This window comes from Salmo salar, chromosome ssa11, assembly GCF_905237065.1.
Source record: "Salmo salar chromosome ssa11, Ssal_v3.1, whole genome shotgun sequence".
Lineage (NCBI taxonomy): Eukaryota > Metazoa > Chordata > Actinopteri > Salmoniformes > Salmonidae > Salmo > Salmo salar.
Window position 1 is genome coordinate 46464086 of NC_059452.1, and position 24196 is coordinate 46488281.

At 33.9% G+C, this 24196-nt stretch overlaps 1 protein-coding gene across 1 annotated transcript in view; it reads left to right on the forward strand.

Annotated features, from left to right (window-relative positions):
• Positions 1-3575, forward strand: part of LOC106592139 (multiple epidermal growth factor-like domains protein 11) — a 199887-nt gene extending 196312 nt beyond the window's left edge. The window contains exon 10 of the mRNA XM_045688869.1: positions 3565-3575. Within this exon, the coding sequence (XP_045544825.1) occupies positions 3565-3575 (11 nt within the window). The remainder of the gene's footprint in view (positions 1-3564) is intronic.
• The last annotated feature ends 20621 nt before the right edge of the window (positions 3576-24196 follow it).

Sequence of the window (24196 nt, forward strand, 5' to 3'; positions counted from 1 at the left end):
AATGTAATGTCTGTGTGTATGTCTAGGTAAAATGTAATGTCTGTGTGTGATGTCTAGGTAAAATGTAATGTCTGTGTGTATGTCTAGGTAAAATGTAATGTCTGTGTGTATGTCTAGGTAAAATGTAATGTCTGTGTGTATGTCTAGGTAAAATGTAATGTCTGTGTGTATGTCTAGGTAAAATGTAATGTCTGTGTGTGATGTCTAGGTAAAATGTAATGTCTGTGTGTGTATGTCTAGGTAAAATGTAATGTCTGTGTGTATGTCTAGGTAAAATGTAATGTCTGTGTGTGTATGTCTAGGTAAAATGTAATGTCTGTGTGTATGTCTAGGTAAAATGTAATGTCTGTGTGTATGTCTAGGTAAAATGTAATGTCTGTGTGTATGTCTAGGTAAAATGTAATGTCTGTGTGTATGTCTAGGTAAAATGTAATGTCTGTGTGTATGTCTAGGTAAAATGTAATGTCTGTGTGTGTGTGTCTAGGTAAAATGTAATGTCTGTGTGTATGTCTAGGTAAAATGTAATGTCTGTGTGTATGTCTAGGTAAAATGTAATGTCTGTGTGTATGTCTAGGTAAAATGTAATGTCTGTGTGTGTGTATGTCTAGGTAAAATGTAATGTCTGTGTGTATGTCTAGGTAAAATGTAATGTCTGTGTGTGTGTGTCTAGGTAAAATGTAATGTCTGTGTGTATGTCTAGGTAAAATGTAATGTCTGTGTGTATGTCTAGGTAAAATGTAATGTCTGTGTGTATGTCTAGGTAAAATGTAATGTCTGTGTGTATGTCTAGGTAAAATGTAATGTCTGTGTGTGTATGTCTAGGTAAAATGTAATGTCTGTGTGTATGTCTAGGTAAAATGTAATGTCTGTGTGTATGTCTAGGTAAAATGTAATGTCTGTGTGTATGTCTAGGTAAAATGTAATGTCTGTGTGTGATGTCTAGGTAAAATGTAATGTCTGTGTGTATGTCTAGGTAAAATGTAATGTCTGTGTGTATGTCTAGGTAAAATGTAATGTCTGTGTGTGTATGTCTAGGTAAAATGTAATGTCTGTGTGTATGTCTAGGTAAAATGTAATGTCTGTGTGTGTGTCTAGGTAAAATGTAATGTCTGTGTGTATGTCTAGGTAAAATGTAATGTCTGTGTGTGTATGTCTAGGTAAAATGTAATGTCTGTGTGTATGTCTAGGTAAAATGTAATGTCTGTGTGTGTGTGTCTAGGTAAAATGTAATGTCTGTGTGTATGTCTAGGTAAAATGTAATGTCTGTGTGTATGTCTAGGTAAAATGTAATGTCTGTGTGTATGTCTAGGTAAAATGTAATGTCTGTGTGTATGTCTAGGTAAAATGTAATGTCTGTGTGTATGTCTAGGTAAAATGTAATGTCTGTGTGTATGTCTAGGTAAAATGTAATGTCTGTGTGTATGTCTAGGTAAAATGTAATGTCTGTGTGTATCTCTAGGTAAAATGTAATGTCTGTGTGTGTGTCTAGGTAAAATGTAATGTCTGTGTGTGTGTATGTCTAGGTAAAATGTAATGTCTGTGTGTGTGTCTAGGTAAAATGTAATGTCTGTGTGTGTATGTCTATGTAAAATGTAATGTCTGTGTGTGTGTCTAGGTAAAATGTAATGTCTGTGTGTATGTCTAGGTAAAATGTAATGTCTGTGTGTATGTCTAGGTAAAATGTAATGTCTGTGTGTATGTCTAGGTAAAATGTAATGTCTGTGTGTGTGTGTCTAGGTAAAATGTAATGTCTGTGTGTATGTCTAGGTAAAATGTAATGTCTGTGTGTATGTCTAGGTAAAATGTAATGTCTGTGTGTATGTCTAGGTAAAATGTAATGTCTGTGTGTATGTCTAGGTAAAATGTAATGTCTGTGTGTGTGTCTAGGTAAAATGTAATGTCTGTGTGTATGTCTAGGTAAAATGTAATGTCTGTGTGTATGTCTAGGTAAAATGTAATGTCTGTGTGTATGTCTAGGTAAAATGTAATGTCTGTGTGTATGTCTAGGTAAAATGTAATGTCTGTGTGTATGTCTAGGTAAAATGTAATGTCTGTGTGTATGTCTAGGTAAAATGTAATGTCTGTGTGTGTATGTCTAGGTAAAATGTAATGTCTGTGTGTATGTCTAGGTAAAATGTAATGTCTGTGTGTATGTCTAGGTAAAATGTAATGTCTGTGTGTGTGTCTAGGTAAAATGTAATGTCTGTGTGTATGTCTAGGTAAAATGTAATGTCTGTGTGTATGTCTAGGTAAAATGTAATGTCTGTGTGTATGTCTAGGTAAAATGTAATGTCTGTGTGTATGTCTAGGTAAAATGTAATGTCTGTGTGTGTGTCTAGGTAAAATGTAATGTCTGTGTGTGTATGTCTAGGTAAAATGTAATGTCTGTGTGTATGTCTAGGTAAAATGTAATGTCTGTGTGTATGTCTAGGTAAAATGTAATGTCTGTGTGTGTATGTCTAGGTAAAATGTAATGTCTGTGTGTGTATGTCTAGGTAAAATGTAATGTCTGTGTGTATGTCTAGGTAAAATGTAATGTCTGTGTGTATGTCTAGGTAAAATGTAATGTCTGTGTGTATGTCTAGGTAAAATGTAATGTCTGTGTGTATGTCTAGGTAAAATGTAATGTCTGTGTGTATGTCTAGGTAAAATGTAATGTCTGTGTGTGATGTCTAGGTAAAATGTAATGTCTGTGTGTATGTCTAGGTAAAATGTAATGTCTGTGTGTGTGTCTAGGTAAAATGTAATGTCTGTGTGTATGTCTAGGTAAAATGTAATGTCTGTGTGTGTATGTCTAGGTAAAATGTAATGTCTGTGTGTATGTCTAGGTAAAATGTAATGTCTGTGTGTATGTCTAGGTAAAATGTAATGTCTGTGTGTTATGTCTAGGTAAAATGTAATGTCTGTGTGTGTATGTCTAGGTAAAATGTAATGTCTGTGTGTGTATGTCTAGGTAAAATGTAATGTCTGTGTGTATGTCTAGGTAAAATGTAATGTCTGTGTGTATGTCTAGGTAAAATGTAATGTCTGTGTGTATGTCTAGGTAAAATGTAATGTCTGTGTGTGTGTCTAGGTAAAATGTAATGTCTGTGTGTGTATGTCTAGGTAAAATGTAATGTCTGTGTGTATGTCTAGGTAAAATGTAATGTCTGTGTGTATGTCTAGGTAAAATGTAATGTCTGTGTGTGTATGTCTAGGTAAAATGTAATGTCTGTGTGTATGTCTAGGTAAAATGTAATGTCTGTGTGTATGTCTAGGTAAAATGTAATGTCTGTGTGTATGTCTAGGTAAAATGTAATGTCTGTGTGTGTATGTCTAGGTAAAATGTAATGTCTGTGTGTATGTCTAGGTAAAATGTAATGTCTGTGTGTATGTCTAGGTAAAATGTAATGTCTGTGTGTATGTCTAGGTAAAATGTAATGTCTGTGTGTATGTCTAGGTAAAATGTAATGTCTGTGTGTGTTATGTCTAGGTAAAATGTAATGTCTGTGTGTATGTCTAGGTAAAATGTAATGTCTGTGTGTGTATGTCTAGGTAAAATGTAATGTCTGTGTGTATGTCTAGGTAAAATGTAATGTCTGTGTGTGTGTCTAGGTAAAATGTAATGTCTGTGTGTATGTCTAGGTAAAATGTAATGTCTGTGTGTGTGTGTCTAGGTAAAATGTAATGTCTGTGTGTATGTCTAGGTAAAATGTAATGTCTGTGTGTATGTCTAGGTAAAATGTAATGTCTGTGTGTATGTCTAGGTAAAATGTAATGTCTGTGTGTGATGTCTAGGTAAAATGTAATGTCTGTGTGTATGTCTAGGTAAAATGTAATGTCTGTGTGTATGTCTAGGTAAAATGTAATGTCTGTGTGTGATGTCTAGGTAAAATGTAATGTCTGTGTGTATGTCTAGGTAAAATGTAATGTCTGTGTGTATGTCTAGGTAAAATGTAATGTCTGTGTGTATGTCTAGGTAAAATGTAATGTCTGTGTGTATGTCTAGGTAAAATGTAATGTCTGTGTGTGTATGTCTAGGTAAAATGTAATGTCTGTGTGTATGTCTAGGTAAAATGTAATGTCTGTGTGTATGTCTAGGTAAAATGTAATGTCTGTGTGTATGTCTAGGTAAAATGTAATGTCTGTGTGTATGTCTAGGTAAAATGTAATGTCTGTGTGTATGTCTAGGTAAAATGTAATGTCTGTGTGTATGTCTAGGTAAAATGTAATGTCTGTGTGTATGTCTAGGTAAAATGTAATGTCTGTGTGTATGTCTAGGTAAAATGTAATGTCTGTGTGTATGTCTAGGTAAAATGTAATGTCTGTGTGTATGTCTAGGTAAAATGTAATGTCTGTGTGTGTATGTCTAGGTAAAATGTAATGTCTGTGTGTATGTCTAGGTAAAATGTAATGTCTGTGTGTGATGTCTAGGTAAAATGTAATGTCTGTGTGTATGTCTAGGTAAAATGTAATGTCTGTGTGTATGTCTAGGTAAAATGTAATGTCTGTGTGTATGTCTAGGTAAAATGTAATGTCTGTGTGTATGTCTAGGTAAAATGTAATGTCTGTGTGTATGTCTAGGTAAAATGTAATGTCTGTGTGTGTATGTCTAGGTAAAATGTAATGTCTGTGTGTATGTCTAGGTAAAATGTAATGTCTGTGTGTGTGTCTAGGTAAAATGTAATGTCTGTGTGTGTATGTCTAGGTAAAATGTAATGTCTGTGTGTATGTCTAGGTAAAATGTAATGTCTGTGTGTGTGTCTAGGTAAAATGTAATGTCTGTGTGTATGTCTAGGTAAAATGTAATGTCTGTGTGTATGTCTAGGTAAAATGTAATGTCTGTGTGTATGTCTAGGTAAAATGTAATGTCTGTGTGTGTATGTCTAGGTAAAATGTAATGTCTGTGTGTGTGTATGTCTAGGTAAAATGTAATGTCTGTGTGTATGTCTAGGTAAAATGTAATGTCTGTGTGTGTGTGTCTAGGTAAAATGTAATGTCTGTGTGTATGTCTAGGTAAAATGTAATGTCTGTGTGTATGTCTAGGTAAAATGTAATGTCTGTGTGTATGTCTAGGTAAAATGTAATGTCTGTGTGTATGTCTAGGTAAAATGTAATGTCTGTGTGTGTGTCTAGGTAAAATGTAATGTCTGTGTGTGTATGTCTAGGTAAAATGTAATGTCTGTGTGTGTGTCTAGGTAAAATGTAATGTCTGTGTGTATGTCTAGGTAAAATGTAATGTCTGTGTGTATGTCTAGGTAAAATGTAATGTCTGTGTGTATGTCTAGGTAAAATGTAATGTCTGTGTGTGTGTCTAGGTAAAATGTAATGTCTGTGTGTATGTCTAGGTAAAATGTAATGTCTGTGTGTATGTCTAGGTAAAATGTAATGTCTGTGTGTATGTCTAGGTAAAATGTAATGTCTGTGTGTATGTCTAGGTAAAATGTAATGTCTGTGTGTGTATGTCTAGGTAAAATGTAATGTCTGTGTGTATGTCTAGGTAAAATGTAATGTCTGTGTGTGTATGTCTAGGTAAAATGTAATGTCTGTGTGTATGTCTAGGTAAAATGTAATGTCTGTGTGTATGTCTAGGTAAAATGTAATGTCTGTGTGTATGTCTAGGTAAAATGTAATGTCTGTGTGTATGTCTAGGTAAAATGTAATGTCTGTGTGTATGTCTAGGTAAAATGTAATGTCTGTGTGTATGTCTAGGTAAAATGTAATGTCTGTGTGTGTATGTCTAGGTAAAATGTAATGTCTGTGTGTGTATGTCTAGGTAAAATGTAATGTCTGTGTGTATGTCTAGGTAAAATGTAATGTCTGTGTGTATGTCTAGGTAAAATGTAATGTCTGTGTGTGTGTGTCTAGGTAAAATGTAATGTCTGTGTGTATGTCTAGGTAAAATGTAATGTCTGTGTGTATGTCTAGGTAAAATGTAATGTCTGTGTGTATGTCTAGGTAAAATGTAATGTCTGTGTGTATGTCTAGGTAAAATGTAATGTCTGTGTGTATGTCTAGGTAAAATGTAATGTCTGTGTGTGTGTCTAGGTAAAATGTAATGTCTGTGTGTGTTTCTAGGTAAAATGTAATGTCTGTGTGTGTATGTCTAGGTAAAATGTAATGTCTGTGTGTATGTCTAGGTAAAATGTAATGTCTGTGTGTATGTCTAGGTAAAATGTAATGTCTGTGTGTGTATGTCTAGGTAAAATGTAATGTCTGTGTGTATGTCTAGGTAAAATGTAATGTCTGTGTGTGTGTCTAGGTAAAATGTAATGTCTGTGTGTATGTCTAGGTAAAATGTAATGTCTGTGTGTATGTCTAGGTAAAATGTAATGTCTGTGTGTATGTCTAGGTAAAATGTAATGTCTGTGTGTGTGTTCTAGGTAAAATGTAATGTCTGTGTGTATGTCTAGGTAAAATGTAATGTCTGTGTGTATGTCTAGGTAAAATGTAATGTCTGTGTGTATGTCTAGGTAAAATGTAATGTCTGTGTGTATGTCTAGGTAAAATGTAATGTCTGTGTGTGTGTCTAGGTAAAATGTAATGTCTGTGTGTGTATGTCTAGGTAAAATGTAATGTCTGTGTGTGTGTCTAGGTAAAATGTAATGTCTGTGTGTATGTCTAGGTAAAATGTAATGTCTGTGTGTGTATGTCTAGGTAAAATGTAATGTCTGTGTGTATGTCTAGGTAAAATGTAATGTCTGTGTGTATGTCTAGGTAAAATGTAATGTCTGTGTGTATGTCTAGGTAAAATGTAATGTCTGTGTGTATGTCTAGGTAAAATGTAATGTCTGTGTGTATGTCTAGGTAAAATGTAATGTCTGTGTGTGTATGTCTAGGTAAAATGTAATGTCTGTGTGTATGTCTAGGTAAAATGTAATGTCTGTGTGTATGTCTAGGTAAAATGTAATGTCTGTGTGTGTGTCTAGGTAAAATGTAATGTCTGTGTGTGTATGTCTAGGTAAAATGTAATGTCTGTGTGTATGTCTAGGTAAAATGTAATGTCTGTGTGTATGTCTAGGTAAAATGTAATGTCTGTGTGTATGTCTAGGTAAAATGTAATGTCTGTGTGTATGTCTAGGTAAAATGTAATGTCTGTGTGTATGTCTAGGTAAAATGTAATGTCTGTGTGTATGTCTAGGTAAAATGTAATGTCTGTGTGTATGTCTAGGTAAAATGTAATGTCTGTGTGTGTATGTCTAGGTAAAATGTAATGTCTGTGTGTATGTCTAGGTAAAATGTAATGTCTGTGTGTATGTCTAGGTAAAATGTAATGTCTGTGTGTGTATGTCTAGGTAAAATGTAATGTCTGTGTGTATGTCTAGGTAAAATGTAATGTCTGTGTGTATGTCTAGGTAAAATGTAATGTCTGTGTGTATGTCTAGGTAAAATGTAATGTCTGTGTGTATGTCTAGGTAAAATGTAATGTCTGTGTGTATGTCTAGGTAAAATGTAATGTCTGTGTGTGTATGTCTAGGTAAAATGTAATGTCTGTGTGTTATGTCTAGGTAAAATGTAATGTCTGTGTGTATGTCTAGGTAAAATGTAATGTCTGTGTGTATGTCTAGGTAAAATGTAATGTCTGTGTGTATGTCTAGGTAAAATGTAATGTCTGTGTGTATGTCTAGGTAAAATGTAATGTCTGTGTGTATGTCTAGGTAAAATGTAATGTCTGTGTGTATGTCTAGGTAAAATGTAATGTCTGTGTGTGTGTCTAGGTAAAATGTAATGTCTGTGTGTATGTCTAGGTAAAATGTAATGTCTGTGTGTATGTCTAGGTAAAATGTAATGTCTGTGTGTATGTCTAGGTAAAATGTAATGTCTGTGTGTATGTCTAGGTAAAATGTAATGTCTGTGTGTATGTCTAGGTAAAATGTAATGTCTGTGTGTATGTCTAGGTAAAATGTAATGTCTGTGTGTATGTCTAGGTAAAATGTAATGTCTGTGTGTATGTCTAGGTAAAATGTAATGTCTGTGTGTATGTCTAGGTAAAATGTAATGTCTGTGTGTGTGTCTAGGTAAAATGTAATGTCTGTGTGTGTATGTCTAGGTAAAATGTAATGTCTGTGTGTATGTCTAGGTAAAATGTAATGTCTGTGTGTATGTCTAGGTAAAATGTAATGTCTGTGTGTATGTCTAGGTAAAATGTAATGTCTGTGTGTATGTCTAGGTAAAATGTAATGTCTGTGTGTATGTCTAGGTAAAATGTAATGTCTGTGTGTATGTCTAGGTAAAATGTAATGTCTGTGTGTGTGTCTAGGTAAAATGTAATGTCTGTGTGTATGTCTAGGTAAAATGTAATGTCTGTGTGTATGTCTAGGTAAAATGTAATGTCTGTGTGTATGTCTAGGTAAAATGTAATGTCTGTGTGTGTATGTCTAGGTAAAATGTAATGTCTGTGTGTGTATGTCTAGGTAAAATGTAATGTCTGTGTGTATGTCTAGGTAAAATGTAATGTCTGTGTGTATGTCTAGGTAAAATGTAATGTCTGTGTGTATGTCTAGGTAAAATGTAATGTCTGTGTGTATGTCTAGGTAAAATGTAATGTCTGTGTGTATGTCTAGGTAAAATGTAATGTCTGTGTGTGTATGTCTAGGTAAAATGTAATGTCTGTGTGTATGTCTAGGTAAAATGTAATGTCTGTGTGTATGTCTAGGTAAAATGTAATGTCTGTGTGTATGTCTAGGTAAAATGTAATGTCTGTGTGTATGTCTAGGTAAAATGTAATGTCTGTGTGTATGTCTAGGTAAAATGTAATGTCTGTGTGTATGTCTAGGTAAAATGTAATGTCTGTGTGTATGTCTAGGTAAAATGTAATGTCTGTGTGTATGTCTAGGTAAAATGTAATGTCTGTGTGTATGTCTAGGTAAAATGTAATGTCTGTGTGTATGTCTAGGTAAAATGTAATGTCTGTGTGTATGTCTAGGTAAAATGTAATGTCTGTGTGTATGTCTAGGTAAAATGTAATGTCTGTGTGTATGTTCTAGGTAAAATGTAATGTCTGTGTGTATGTCTAGGTAAAATGTAATGTCTGTGTGTATGTCTAGGTAAAATGTAATGTCTGTGTGTATGTCTAGGTAAAATGTAATGTCTGTGTGTATGTCTAGGTAAAATGTAATGTCTGTGTGTGTGTCTAGGTAAAATGTAATGTCTGTGTGTGTATGTCTAGGTAAAATGTAATGTCTGTGTGTATGTCTAGGTAAAATGTAATGTCTGTGTGTATGTCTAGGTAAAATGTAATGTCTGTGTGTGTATGTCTAGGTAAAATGTAATGTCTGTGTGTATGTCTAGGTAAAATGTAATGTCTGTGTGTATGTCTAGGTAAAATGTAATGTCTGTGTGTATGTCTAGGTAAAATGTAATGTCTGTGTGTATGTCTAGGTAAAATGTAATGTCTGTGTGTATGTCTAGGTAAAATGTAATGTCTGTGTGTGTATGTCTAGGTAAAATGTAATGTCTGTGTGTATGTCTAGGTAAAATGTAATGTCTGTGTGTATGTCTAGGTAAAATGTAATGTCTGTGTGTATGTCTAGGTAAAATGTAATGTCTGTGTGTATGTCTAGGTAAAATGTAATGTCTGTGTGTATGTCTAGGTAAAATGTAATGTCTGTGTGTATGTCTAGGTAAAATGTAATGTCTGTGTGTATGTCTAGGTAAAATGTAATGTCTGTGTGTGTATGTCTAGGTAAAATGTAATGTCTGTGTGTATGTCTAGGTAAAATGTAATGTCTGTGTGTATGTCTAGGTAAAATGTAATGTCTGTGTGTGTGTCTAGGTAAAATGTAATGTCTGTGTGTGTATGTCTAGGTAAAATGTAATGTCTGTGTGTATGTCTAGGTAAAATGTAATGTCTGTGTGTATGTCTAGGTAAAATGTAATGTCTGTGTGTGTATGTCTAGGTAAAATGTAATGTCTGTGTGTATGTCTAGGTAAAATGTAATGTCTGTGTGTATGTCTAGGTAAAATGTAATGTCTGTGTGTATGTCTAGGTAAAATGTAATGTCTGTGTGTATGTCTAGGTAAAATGTAATGTCTGTGTGTGTGTCTAGGTAAAATGTAATGTCTGTGTGTATGTCTAGGTAAAATGTAATGTCTGTGTGTATGTCTAGGTAAAATGTAATGTCTGTGTGTATGTCTAGGTAAAATGTAATGTCTGTGTGTATGTCTAGGTAAAATGTAATGTCTGTGTGTATGTCTAGGTAAAATGTAATGTCTGTGTGTATGTCTAGGTAAAATGTAATGTCTGTGTGTATGTCTAGGTAAAATGTAATGTCTGTGTGTATGTCTAGGTAAAATGTAATGTCTGTGTGTGTGTCTAGGTAAAATGTAATGTCTGTGTGTATGTCTAGGTAAAATGTAATGTCTGTGTGTATGTCTAGGTAAAATGTAATGTCTGTGTGTGTGTCTAGGTAAAATGTAATGTCTGTGTGTGATGTCTAGGTAAAATGTAATGTCTGTGTGTGTGTCTAGGTAAAATGTAATGTCTGTGTGTATGTCTAGGTAAAATGTAATGTCTGTGTGTATGTCTAGGTAAAATGTAATGTCTGTGTGTATGTCTAGGTAAAATGTAATGTCTGTGTGTATGTCTAGGTAAAATGTAATGTCTGTGTGTGTGTCTAGGTAAAATGTAATGTCTGTGTGTATGTCTAGGTAAAATGTAATGTCTGTGTGTATGTCTAGGTAAAATGTAATGTCTGTGTGTATGTCTAGGTAAAATGTAATGTCTGTGTGTGATGTCTAGGTAAAATGTAATGTCTGTGTGTATGTCTAGGTAAAATGTAATGTCTGTGTGTATGTCTAGGTAAAATGTAATGTCTGTGTGTATGTCTAGGTAAAATGTAATGTCTGTGTGTGTGTCTAGGTAAAATGTAATGTCTGTGTGTGTATGTCTAGGTAAAATGTAATGTCTGTGTGTATGTCTAGGTAAAATGTAATGTCTGTGTGTATGTCTAGGTAAAATGTAATGTCTGTGTGTATGTCTAGGTAAAATGTAATGTCTGTGTGTATGTCTAGGTAAAATGTAATGTCTGTGTGTGTATGTCTAGGTAAAATGTAATGTCTGTGTGTATGTCTAGGTAAAATGTAATGTCTGTGTGTATGTCTAGGTAAAATGTAATGTCTGTGTGTATGTCTAGGTAAAATGTAATGTCTGTGTGTATGTCTAGGTAAAATGTAATGTCTGTGTGTATGTCTAGGTAAAATGTAATGTCTGTGTGTATGTCTAGGTAAAATGTAATGTCTGTGTGTGTGTCTAGGTAAAATGTAATGTCTGTGTGTATGTCTAGGTAAAATGTAATGTCTGTGTGTTATGTCTAGGTAAAATGTAATGTCTGTGTGTGTATGTCTAGGTAAAATGTAATGTCTGTGTGTATGTCTAGGTAAAATGTAATGTCTGTGTGTATGTCTAGGTAAAATGTAATGTCTGTGTGTGATGTCTAGGTAAAATGTAATGTCTGTGTGTATGTCTAGGTAAAATGTAATGTCTGTGTGTATGTCTAGGTAAAATGTAATGTCTGTGTGTATGTCTAGGTAAAATGTAATGTCTGTGTGTATGTCTAGGTAAAATGTAATGTCTGTGTGTATGTCTAGGTAAAATGTAATGTCTGTGTGTATGTCTAGGTAAAATGTAATGTCTGTGTGTATGTCTAGGTAAAATGTAATGTCTGTGTGTGTATGTCTAGGTAAAATGTAATGTCTGTGTGTATGTCTAGGTAAAATGTAATGTCTGTGTGTATGTCTAGGTAAAATGTAATGTCTGTGTGTATGTCTAGGTAAAATGTAATGTCTGTGTGTATGTCTAGGTAAAATGTAATGTCTGTGTGTGTGTCTAGGTAAAATGTAATGTCTGTGTGTGTATGTCTAGGTAAAATGTAATGTCTGTGTGTATGTCTAGGTAAAATGTAATGTCTGTGTGTATGTCTAGGTAAAATGTAATGTCTGTGTGTATGTCTAGGTAAAATGTAATGTCTGTGTGTATGTCTAGGTAAAATGTAATGTCTGTGTGTATGTCTAGGTAAAATGTAATGTCTGTGTGTGTGTGTCTAGGTAAAATGTAATGTCTGTGTGTATGTCTAGGTAAAATGTAATGTCTGTGTGTATGTCTAGGTAAAATGTAATGTCTGTGTGTATGTCTAGGTAAAATGTAATGTCTGTGTGTATGTCTAGGTAAAATGTAATGTCTGTGTGTGTGTCTAGGTAAAATGTAATGTCTGTGTGTATGTCTAGGTAAAATGTAATGTCTGTGTGTATGTCTAGGTAAAATGTAATGTCTGTGTGTATGTCTAGGTAAAATGTAATGTCTGTGTGTGTATGTCTAGGTAAAATGTAATGTCTGTGTGTATGTCTAGGTAAAATGTAATGTCTGTGTGTGTATGTCTAGGTAAAATGTAATGTCTGTGTGTATGTCTAGGTAAAATGTAATGTCTGTGTGTATGTCTAGGTAAAATGTAATGTCTGTGTGTATGTCTAGGTAAAATGTAATGTCTGTGTGTATGTCTAGGTAAAATGTAATGTCTGTGTGTGTGTCTAGGTAAAATGTAATGTCTGTGTGTATGTCTAGGTAAAATGTAATGTCTGTGTGTGTGTCTAGGTAAAATGTAATGTCTGTGTGTGTGTCTAGGTAAAATGTAATGTCTGTGTGTATGTCTAGGTAAAATGTAATGTCTGTGTGTATGTCTAGGTAAAATGTAATGTCTGTGTGTATGTCTAGGTAAAATGTAATGTCTGTGTGTATGTCTAGGTAAAATGTAATGTCTGTGTGTATGTCTAGGTAAAATGTAATGTCTGTGTGTATGTCTAGGTAAAATGTAATGTCTGTGTGTATGTCTAGGTAAAATGTAATGTCTGTGTGTGTATGTCTAGGTAAAATGTAATGTCTGTGTGTATGTCTAGGTAAAATGTAATGTCTGTGTGTATGTCTAGGTAAAATGTAATGTCTGTGTGTATGTCTAGGTAAAATGTAATGTCTGTGTGTATGTCTAGGTAAAATGTAATGTCTGTGTGTATGTCTAGGTAAAATGTAATGTCTGTGTGTATGTCTAGGTAAAATGTAATGTCTGTGTGTATGTCTAGGTAAAATGTAATGTCTGTGTGTATGTCTAGGTAAAATGTAATGTCTGTGTGTGTATGTCTAGGTAAAATGTAATGTCTGTGTGTGTGTCTAGGTAAAATGTAATGTCTGTGTGTATGTCTAGGTAAAATGTAATGTCTGTGTGTATGTCTAGGTAAAATGTAATGTCTGTGTGTATGTCTAGGTAAAATGTAATGTCTGTGTGTGTGTCTAGGTAAAATGTAATGTCTGTGTGTATGTCTAGGTAAAATGTAATGTCTGTGTGTGTGTCTAGGTAAAATGTAATGTCTGTGTGTATGTCTAGGTAAAATGTAATGTCTGTGTGTATGTCTAGGTAAAATGTAATGTCTGTGTGTATGTCTAGGTAAAATGTAATGTCTGTGTGTGTGTGTCTAGGTAAAATGTAATGTCTGTGTGTATGTCTAGGTAAAATGTAATGTCTGTGTGTGTGTCTAGGTAAAATGTAATGTCTGTGTGTATGTCTAGGTAAAATGTAATGTCTGTGTGTATGTCTAGGTAAAATGTAATGTCTGTGTGTATGTCTAGGTAAAATGTAATGTCTGTGTGTATGTCTAGGTAAAATGTAATGTCTGTGTGTATGTCTAGGTAAAATGTAATGTCTGTGTGTGTGTCTAGGTAAAATGTAATGTCTGTGTGTGTATGTCTAGGTAAAATGTAATGTCTGTGTGTATGTCTAGGTAAAATGTAATGTCTGTGTGTGTATGTCTAGGTAAAATGTAATGTCTGTGTGTATGTCTAGGTAAAATGTAATGTCTGTGTGTATGTCTAGGTAAAATGTAATGTCTGTGTGTATGTCTAGGTAAAATGTAATGTCTGTGTGTATGTCTAGGTAAAATGTAATGTCTGTGTGTGTGTCTAGGTAAAATGTAATGTCTGTGTGTATGTCTAGGTAAAATGTAATGTCTGTGTGTGTATGTCTAGGTAAAATGTAATGTCTGTGTGTGTATGTCTAGGTAAAATGTAATGTCTGTGTGTATGTCTAGGTAAAATGTAATGTCTGTGTGTATGTCTAGGTAAAATGTAATGTCTGTGTGTATGTCTAGGTAAAATGTAATGTCTGTGTGTGTATGTCTAGGTAAAATGTAATGTCTGTGTGTATGTCTAGGTAAAATGTAATGTCTGTGTGTATGTCTAGGTAAAATGTAATGTCTGTGTGTATGTCTAGGTAAAATGTAATGTCTGTGTGTGTATGTCTAGGTAAAATGTAATGTCTGTGTGTATGTCTAGGTAAAATGTAATGTCTGTGTGTGTATGTATGTCTAGGTAAAATGTAATGTCTGTGTGTATGTCTAGGTAAAATGTAATGTCTGTGTGTATGTCTAGGTAAAATGTAATGTCTGTGTGTATGTCTAGGTAAAATGTAATGTCTGTGTGTGTATGTCTAGGTAAAATGTAATGTCTGTATGTGTGTATGTCTAGGTAAAATGTAATGTCTGTATGTGTGTATGTCTAGGTAAAATGTAATGTCTGTGTGTATGTCTAGGTAAAATGTAATGTCTGTGTGTATGTCTAGGTAAAATGTAATGTCTGTGTGTATGTCTAGGTAAAATGTAATGTCTGTGTGTATGTCTAGGTAAAATGTAATGTCTGTGTGTATGTCTAGGTAAAATGTAATGTCTGTGTGTATGTCTAGGTAAAATGTAATGTCTGTGTGTATGTCTAGGTAAAATGTAATGTCTGTGTGTATGTCTAGGTAAAATGTAATGTCTGTGTGTATGTCTAGGTAAAATGTAATGTCTGTGTGTATGTCTAGGTAAAATGTAATGTCTGTGTGTGTTGTCTAGGTAAAATGTAATGTCTGTGTGTATGTCTAGGTAAAATGTAATGTCTGTGTGTGTGTCTAGGTAAAATGTAATGTCTGTGTGTATGTCTAGGTAAAATGTAATGTCTGTGTGTGTATGTCTAGGTAAAATGTAATGTCTGTGTGTATGTCTAGGTAAAATGTAATGTCTGTGTGTATGTCTAGGTAAAATGTAATGTCTGTGTGTATGTCTAGGTAAAATGTAATGTCTGTGTGTATGTCTAGGTAAAATGTAATGTCTGTGTGTATGTCTAGGTAAAATGTAATGTCTGTGTGTATGTCTAGGTAAAATGTAATGTCTGTGTGTATGTCTAGGTAAAATGTAATGTCTGTGTGTATGTCTAGGTAAAATGTAATGTCTGTGTGTATGTCTAGGTAAAATGTAATGTCTGTGTGTATGTCTAGGTAAAATGTAATGTCTGTGTGTATGTCTAGGTAAAATGTAATGTCTGTGTGTGTATGTCTAGGTAAAATGTAATGTCTGTGTGTGTATGTCTAGGTAAAATGTAATGTCTGTGTGTATGTCTAGGTAAAATGTAATGTCTGTGTGTGTGTGTCTAGGTAAAATGTAATGTCTGTGTGTGTATGTCTAGGTAAAATGTCATGTCTGTGTGTATGTCTAGGTAAAATGTAATGTCTGTGTGTATGTCTAGGTAAAATGTAATGTCTGTGTGTATGTCTAGGTAAAATGTAATGTCTGTGTGTGTGTCTAGGTAAAATGTAATGTCTGTGTGTGTATGTCTAGGTAAAATGTAATGTCTGTGTGTATGTCTAGGTAAAATGTAATGTCTGTGTGTATGTCTAGGTAAAATGTAATGTCTGTGTGTATGTCTAGGTAAAATGTAATGTCTGTGTGTATGTCTAGGTAAAATGTAATGTCTGTGTGTATGTCTAGGTAAAATGTAATGTCTGTGTGTATGTCTAGGTAAAATGTAATGTCTGTGTGTATGTCTAGGTAAAATGTAATGTCTGTGTGTATGTCTAGGTAAAATGTAATGTCTGTGTGTATGTCTAGGTAAAATGTAATGTCTGTGTGTATGTCTAGGTAAAATGTAATGTCTGTGTGTATGTCTAGGTAAAATGTAATGTCTGTGTGTATGTCTAGGTAAAATGTAATGTCTGTGTGTATGTCTAGGTAAAATGTAATGTCTGTGTGTATGTCTAGGTAAAATGTAATGTCTGTGTGTATGTCTAGGTAAAATGTAATGTCTGTGTGTATGTCTAGGTAAAATGTAATGTCTGTGTGTATGTCTAGGTAAAATGTAATGTCTGTGTGTATGTCTAGGTAAAATGTAATGTCTGTGTGTGTGTGTCTAGGTAAAATGTAATGTCTGTGTGTATGTCTAGGTAAAATGTAATGTCTGTGTGTATGTCTAGGTAAAATGTAATGTCTGTGTGTATGTCTAGGTAAAATGTAATGTCTGTGTGTATGTCTAGGTAAAATGTAATGTCTGTGTGTATGTCTAGGTAAAATGTAATGTCTGTGTGTATGTCTAGGTAAAATGTAATGTCTGTGTGTGTGTCTAGGTAAAATGTAATGTCTGTGTGTATGTCTAGGTAAAATGTAATGTCTGTGTGTATGTCTAGGTAAAATGTAATGTCTGTGTGTGTATGTCTAGGTAAAATGTAATGTCTGTGTGTGTGTCTAGGTAAAATGTAATGTCTGTGTGTGTATGTCTAGGTAAAATGTAATGTCTGTGTGTATGTCTAGGTAAAATGTAATGTCTGTGTGTATGTCTAGGTAAAATGTAATGTCTGTGTGTGTATGTCTAGGTAAAATGTAATGTCTGTGTGTATGTCTAGGTAAAATCTAATGTCTGTGTGTATGTCTAGGTAAAATCTAATGTCTGTGTGTATGTCTAGGTAAAATGTAATGTCTGTGTGTATGTCTAGGTAAAATGTAATGTCTGTGTGTGATGTCTAGGTAAAATGTAATGTCTGTGTGTATGTCTAGGTAAAATGTAATGTCTGTGTGTATGTCTAGGTAAAATGTAATGTCTGTGTGTATGTCTAGGTAAAATGTAATGTCTGTGTGTATGTCTAGGTAAAATGTAATGTCTGTGTGTATGTCTAGGTAAAATGTAATGTCTGTGTGTATGTCTAGGTAAAATGTAATGTCTGTGTGTATGTCTAGGTAAAATGTAATGTCTGTGTGTGTATGTCTAGGTAAAATGTAATGTCTGTGTGTATGTCTAGGTAAAATGTAATGTCTGTGTGTATGTCTAGGTAAAATGTAATGTCTGTGTGTATGTCTAGGTAAAATGTAATGTCTGTGTGTATGTCTAGGTAAAATGTAATGTCTGTGTGTGTGTCTAGGTAAAATGTAATGTCTGTGTGTATGTCTAGGTAAAATGTAATGTCTGTGTGTGTGTCTAGGTAAAATGTAATGTCTGTGTGTATGTCTAGGTAAAATGTAATGTCTGTGTGTATGTCTAGGTAAAATGTAATGTCTGTGTGTGTGTCTAGGTAAAATGTAATGTCTGTGTGTGTATGTCTAGGTAAAATGTAATGTCTGTGTGTATGTCTAGGTAAAATGTAATGTCTGTGTGTATGTCTAGGTAAAATGTAATGTCTGTGTGTATGTCTAGGTAAAATGTAATGTCTGTGTGTGTGTCTAGGTAAAATGTAATGTCTGTGTGTGTATGTCTAGGTAAAATGTAATGTCTGTGTGTATGTCTAGGTAAAATGTAATGTCTGTGTGTGTATGTCTAGGTAAAATGTAATGTCTGTGTGTATGTCTAGGTAAAATGTAATGTCTGTGTGTATGTCTAGGTAAAATGTAATGTCTGTGTGTATGTCTAGGTAAAATGTAATGTCTGTGTGTATGTCTAGGTAAAATGTAATGTCTGTGTGTATGTCTAGGTAAAATGTAATGTCTGTGTGTGTATGTCTAGGTAAAATGTAATGTCTGTGTGTATGTCTAGGTAAAATGTAATGTCTGTGTGTATGTCTAGGTAAAATGTAATGTCTGTGTGTATGTCTAGGTAAAATGTAATGTCTGTGTGTGTATGTCTAGGTAAAATGTAATGTCTGTGTGTGTGTCTAGGTAAAATGTAATGTCTGTGTGTATGTCTAGGTAAAATGTAATGTCTGTGTGTATGTCTAGGTAAAATGTAATGTCTGTGTGTATGTCTAGGTAAAATGTAATGTCTGTGTGTATGTCTAGGTAAAATGTAATGTCTGTGTGTATGTCTAGGTAAAATGTAATGTCTGTGTGTGTATGTCTAGGTAAAATGTAATGTCTGTGTGTATGTCTAGGTAAAATGTAATGTCTGTGTGTATGTCTAGGTAAAATGTAATGTCTGTGTGTGTATGTCTAGGTAAAATGTAATGTCTGTGTGTATGTCTAGGTAAAATGTAATGTCTGTGTGTATGTCTAGGTAAAATGTAATGTCTGTGTGTGTATGTCTAGGTAAAATGTAATGTCTGTGTGTATGTCTAGGTAAAATGTAATGTCTGTGTGTGTGTCTAGGTAAAATGTAATGTCTGTGTGTGTGTCTAGGTAAAATGTAATGTCTGTGTGTGTGTCTAGGTAAAATGTAATGTCTGTGTGTATGTCTAGGTAAAATGTAATGTCTGTGTGTATGTCTAGGTAAAATGTAATGTCTGTGTGTATGTCTAGGTAAAATGTAATGTCTGTGTGTATGTCTAGGTAAAATGTAATGTCTGTGTGTATGTCTAGGTAAAATGTAATGTCTGTGTGTATGTCTAGGTAAAATGTAATGTCTGTGTGTATGTCTAGGTAAAATGTAATGTCTGTGTGTGTGTCTAGGTAAAATGTAATGTCTGTGTGTGTATGTCTAGGTAAAATGTAATGTCTGTGTGTATGTCTAGGTAAAATGTAATGTCTGTGTGTATGTCTAGGTAAAATGTAATGTCTGTGTGTATGTCTAGGTAAAATGTAATGTCTGTGTGTATGTCTAGGTAAAATGTAATGTCTGTGTGTATGTCTAGGTAAAATGTAATGTCTGTGTGTATGTCTAGGTAAAATGTAATGTCTGTGTGTATGTCTAGGTAAAATGTAATGTCTGTGTGTGTGTCTAGGTAAAATGTAATGTCTGTGTGTATGTCTAGGTAAAATGTAATGTCTGTGTGTGTGTCTAGGTAAAATGTAATGTCTGTGTGTATGTCTAGGTAAAATGTAATGTCTGTGTGTATGTCTAGGTAAAATGTAATGTCTGTGTGTATGTCTAGGTAAAATGTAATGTCTGTGTGTGTATGTCTAGGTAAAATGTAATGTCTGTGTGTATGTCTAGGTAAAATGTAATGTCTGTGTGTATGTCTAGGTAAAATGTAATGTCTGTGTGTATGTCTAGGTAAAATGTAATGTCTGTGTGTATGTCTAGGTAAAATGTAATGTCTGTGTGTGTATGTCTAGGTAAAATGTAATGTCTGTGTGTATGTCTAGGTAAAATGTAATGTCTGTGTGTGTATGTCTAGGTAAAATGTAATGTCTGTGTGTATGTCTAGGTAAAATGTAATGTCTGTGTGTATGTCTAGGTAAAATGTAATGTCTGTGTGTATGTCTAGGTAAAATGTAATGTCTGTGTGTATGTCTAGGTAAAATGTAATGTCTGTGTGTATGTCTAGGTAAAATGTAATGTCTGTGTGTATGTCTAGGTAAAATGTAATGTCTGTGTGTATGTCTAGGTAAAATGTAATGTCTGTGTGTATGTCTAGGTAAAATGTAATGTCTGTGTGTGTATGTCTAGGTAAAATGTAATGTCTGTGTGTGTATGTCTAGGTAAAATGTAATGTCTGTGTGTATGTCTAGGTAAAATGTAATGTCTGTGTGTATGTCTAGGTAAAATGTAATGTCTGTGTGTATGTCTAGGTAAAATGTAATGTCTGTGTGTGTATGTCTAGGTAAAATGTAATGTCTGTGTGTATGTCTAGGTAAAATGTAATGTCTGTGTGTGTGTCTAGGTAAAATGTAATGTCTGTGTGTATGTCTAGGTAAAATGTAATGTCTGTGTGTATGTCTAGGTAAAATGTAATGTCTGTGTGTATGTCTAGGTAAAATGTAATGTCTGTGTGTATGTCTAGGTAAAATGTAATGTCTGTGTGTGTGTCTAGGTAAAATGTAATGTCTGTGTGTGATGTCTAGGTAAAATGTAATGTCTGTGTGTATGTCTAGGTAAAATGTAATGTCTGTGTGTATGTCTAGGTAAAATGTAATGTCTGTGTGTATGTCTAGGTAAAATGTAATGTCTGTGTGTGTGTCTAGGTAAAATGTAATGTCTGTGTGTGTATGTCTAGGTAAAATGTAATGTCTGTGTGTGTGTCTAGGTAAAATGTAATGTCTGTGTGTGTATGTCTATGTAAAATGTAATGTCTGTGTGTATGTCTAGGTAAAATGTAATGTCTGTGTGTGTGTCTAGGTAAAATGTAATGTCTGTGTGTATGTCTAGGTAAAATGTAATGTCTGTGTGTATGTCTAGGTAAAATGTAATGTCTGTGTGTATGTCTAGGTAAAATGTAATGTCTGTGTGTATGTCTAGGTAAAATGTAATGTCTGTTTATGTGTGTGTCTAGGTAAAATGTAATGTCTGTGTGTATGTCTAGGTAAAATGTAATGTCTGTGTGTATGTCTAGGTAAAATGTAATGTCTGTGTGTATGTCTAGGTAAAATGTAATGTCTGTGTGTATGTCTAGGTAAAATGTAATGTCTGTGTGTATGTCTAGGTAAAATGTAATGTCTGTGTGTATGTCTAGGTAAAATGTAATGTCTGTGTGTATGTCTAGGTAAAATGTAATGTCTGTGTGTATGTCTAGGTAAAATGTAATGTCTGTGTGTGTATGTCTAGGTAAAATGTAATGTCTGTGTGTATGTCTAGGTAAAATGTAATGTCTGTGTGTATGTCTAGGTAAAATGTAATGTCTGTGTGTATGTCTAGGTAAAATGTAATGTCTGTGTGTGTGTCTAGGTAAAATGTAATGTCTGTGTGTATGTCTAGGTAAAATGTAATGTCTGTGTGTGTATGTCTAGGTAAAATGTAATGTCTGTGTGTATGTCTAGGTAAAATGTAATGTCTGTGTGTATGTCTAGGTAAAATGTAATGTCTGTGTGTGTGTCTAGGTAAAATGTAATGTCTGTGTGTATGTCTAGGTAAAATGTAATGTCTGTGTGTATGTCTAGGTAAAATGTAATGTCTGTGTGTATGTCTAGGTAAAATGTAATGTCTGTGTGTGATGTCTAGGTAAAATGTAATGTCTGTGTGTGTGATGTCTAGGTAAAATGTAATGTCTGTGTGTATGTCTAGGTAAAATGTAATGTCTGTGTGTATGTCTAGGTAAAATGTAATGTCTGTGTGTATGTCTAGGTAAAATGTAATGTCTGTGTGTATGTCTAGGTAAAATGTAATGTCTGTGTGTGTGTCTAGGTAAAATGTAATGTCTGTGTGTGTGTCTAGGTAAAATGTAATGTCTGTGTGTATGTCTAGGTAAAATGTAATGTCTGTGTGTATGTCTAGGTAAAATGTAATGTCTGTGTGTATGTCTAGGTAAAATGTAATGTCTGTGTGTATGTCTAGGTAAAATGTAATGTCTGTGTGTATGTCTAGGTAAAATGTAATGTCTGTGTGTATGTCTAGGTAAAATGTAATGTCTGTGTGTGTGTCTAGGTAAAATGTAATGTCTGTGTGTATGTCTAGGTAAAATGTAATGTCTGTGTGTATGTCTAGGTAAAATGTAATGTCTGTGTGTATGTCTAGGTAAAATGTAATGTCTGTGTGTATGTCTAGGTAAAATGTAATGTCTGTGTGTGTATGTCTAGGTAAAATGTAATGTCTGTGTGTATGTCTAGGTAAAATGTAATGTCTGTGTGTATGTCTAGGTAAAATGTAATGTCTGTGTGTATGTCTAGGTAAAATGTAATGTCTGTGTGTATGTCTAGGTAAAATGTAATGTCTGTGTGTATGTCTAGGTAAAATGTAATGTCTGTGTGTGTGTCTAGGTAAAATGTAATGTCTGTGTGTATGTCTAGGTAAAATGTAATGTCTGTGTGTATGTCTAGGTAAAATGTAATGTCTGTGTGTATGTCTAGGTAAAATGTAATGTCTGTGTGTATGTCTAGGTAAAATGTAATGTCTGTGTGTGTATGTCTAGGTAAAATGTAATGTCTGTGTGTATGTCTAGGTAAAATGTAATGTCTGTGTGTATGTCTAGGTAAAATGTAATGTCTGTGTGTATGTCTAGGTAAAATGTAATGTCTGTGTGTGATGTCTAGGTAAAATGTAATGTCTGTGTGTATGTCTAGGTAAAATGTAATGTCTGTGTGTATGTCTAGGTAAAATGTAATGTCTGTGTGTGTATGTCTAGGTAAAATGTAATGTCTGTGTGTATGTCTAGGTAAAATGTAATGTCTGTGTGTATGTCTAGGTAAAATGTAATGTCTGTGTGTATGTCTAGGTAAAATGTAATGTCTGTGTGTATGTCTAGGTAAAATGTAATGTCTGTGTGTGTATGTCTAGGTAAAATGTAATGTCTGTGTGTATGTCTAGGTAAAATGTAATGTCTGTGTGTATGTCTAGGTAAAATGTAATGTCTGTGTGTATGTCTAGGTAAAATGTAATGTCTGTGTGTGTATGTCTAGGTAAAATGTAATGTCTGTGTGTATGTCTAGGTAAAATGTAATGTCTGTGTGTGTGTGTCTAGGTAAAATGTAATGTCTGTGTGTATGTCTAGGTAAAATGTAATGTCTGTGTGTGTGTCTAGGTAAAATGTAATGTCTGTGTGTATGTCTAGGTAAAATGTAATGTCTGTGTGTATGTCTAGGTAAAATGTAATGTCTGTGTGTGTGTCTAGGTAAAATGTAATGTCTGTGTGTGTATGTCTAGGTAAAATGTAATGTCTGTGTGTATGTCTAGGTAAAATGTAATGTCTGTGTGTATGTCTAGGTAAAATGTAATGTCTGTGTGTATGTCTAGGTAAAATGTAATGTCTGTGTGTGTGTCTAGGTAAAATGTAATGTCTGTGTGTATGTCTAGGTAAAATGTAATGTCTGTGTGTATGTCTAGGTAAAATGTAATGTCTGTGTGTATGTCTAGGTAAAATGTAATGTCTGTGTGTATGTCTAGGTAAAATGTAATGTCTGTGTGTATGTCTAGGTAAAATGTAATGTCTGTGTGTGTATGTCTAGGTAAAATGTAATGTCTGTGTGTATGTCTAGGTAAAATGTAATGTCTGTGTGTATGTCTAGGTAAAATGTAATGTCTGTGTGTATGTCTAGGTAAAATGTAATGTCTGTGTGTATGTCTAGGTAAAATGTAATGTCTGTGTGTATGTCTAGGTAAAATGTAATGTCTGTGTGTATGTCTAGGTAAAATGTAATGTCTGTGTGTATGTCTAGGTAAAATGTAATGTCTGTGTGTATGTCTAGGTAAAATGTAATGTCTGTGTGTATGTCTAGGTAAAATGTAATGTCTGTGTGTATGTCTAGGTAAAATGTAATGTCTGTGTGTGTGTCTAGGTAAAATGTAATGTCTGTGTGTGTATGTCTAGGTAAAATGTAATGTCTGTGTGTGTGTCTAGGTAAAATGTAATGTCTGTGTGTATGTCTAGGTAAAATGTAATGTCTGTGTGTATGTCTAGGTAAAATGTAATGTCTGTGTGTATGTCTAGGTAAAATGTAATGTCTGTGTGTATGTCTAGGTAAAATGTAATGTCTGTGTGTATGTCTAGGTAAAATGTAATGTCTGTGTGTGTGTGTCTAGGTAAAATGTAATGTCTGTGTGTGTATGTCTAGGTAAAATGTAATGTCTGTGTGTATGTCTAGGTAAAATGTAATGTCTGTGTGTGTGTCTAGGTAAAATGTAATGTCTGTGTGTATGTCTAGGTAAAATGTAATGTCTGTGTGTATGTCTAGGTAAAATGTAATGTCTGTGTGTATGTCTAGGTAAAATGTAATGTCTGTGTGTATGTCTAGGTAAAATGTAATGTCTGTGTGTATGTCTAGGTAAAATGTAATGTCTGTGTGTGATGTCTAGGTAAAATGTAATGTCTGTGTGTATGTCTAGGTAAAATGTAATGTCTGTGTGTATGTCTAGGTAAAATGTAATGTCTGTGTGTATGTCTAGGTAAAATGTAATGTCTGTGTGTGTATGTCTAGGTAAAATGTAATGTCTGTGTGTATGTCTAGGTAAAATGTAATGTCTGTGTGTGTGTGTCTAGGTAAAATGTAATGTCTGTGTGTATGTCTAGGTAAAATGTAATGTCTGTGTGTATGTCTAGGTAAAATGTAATGTCTGTGTGTATGTCTAGGTAAAATGTAATGTCTGTGTGTATGTCTAGGTAAAATGTAATGTCTGTGTGTGTGTCTAGGTAAA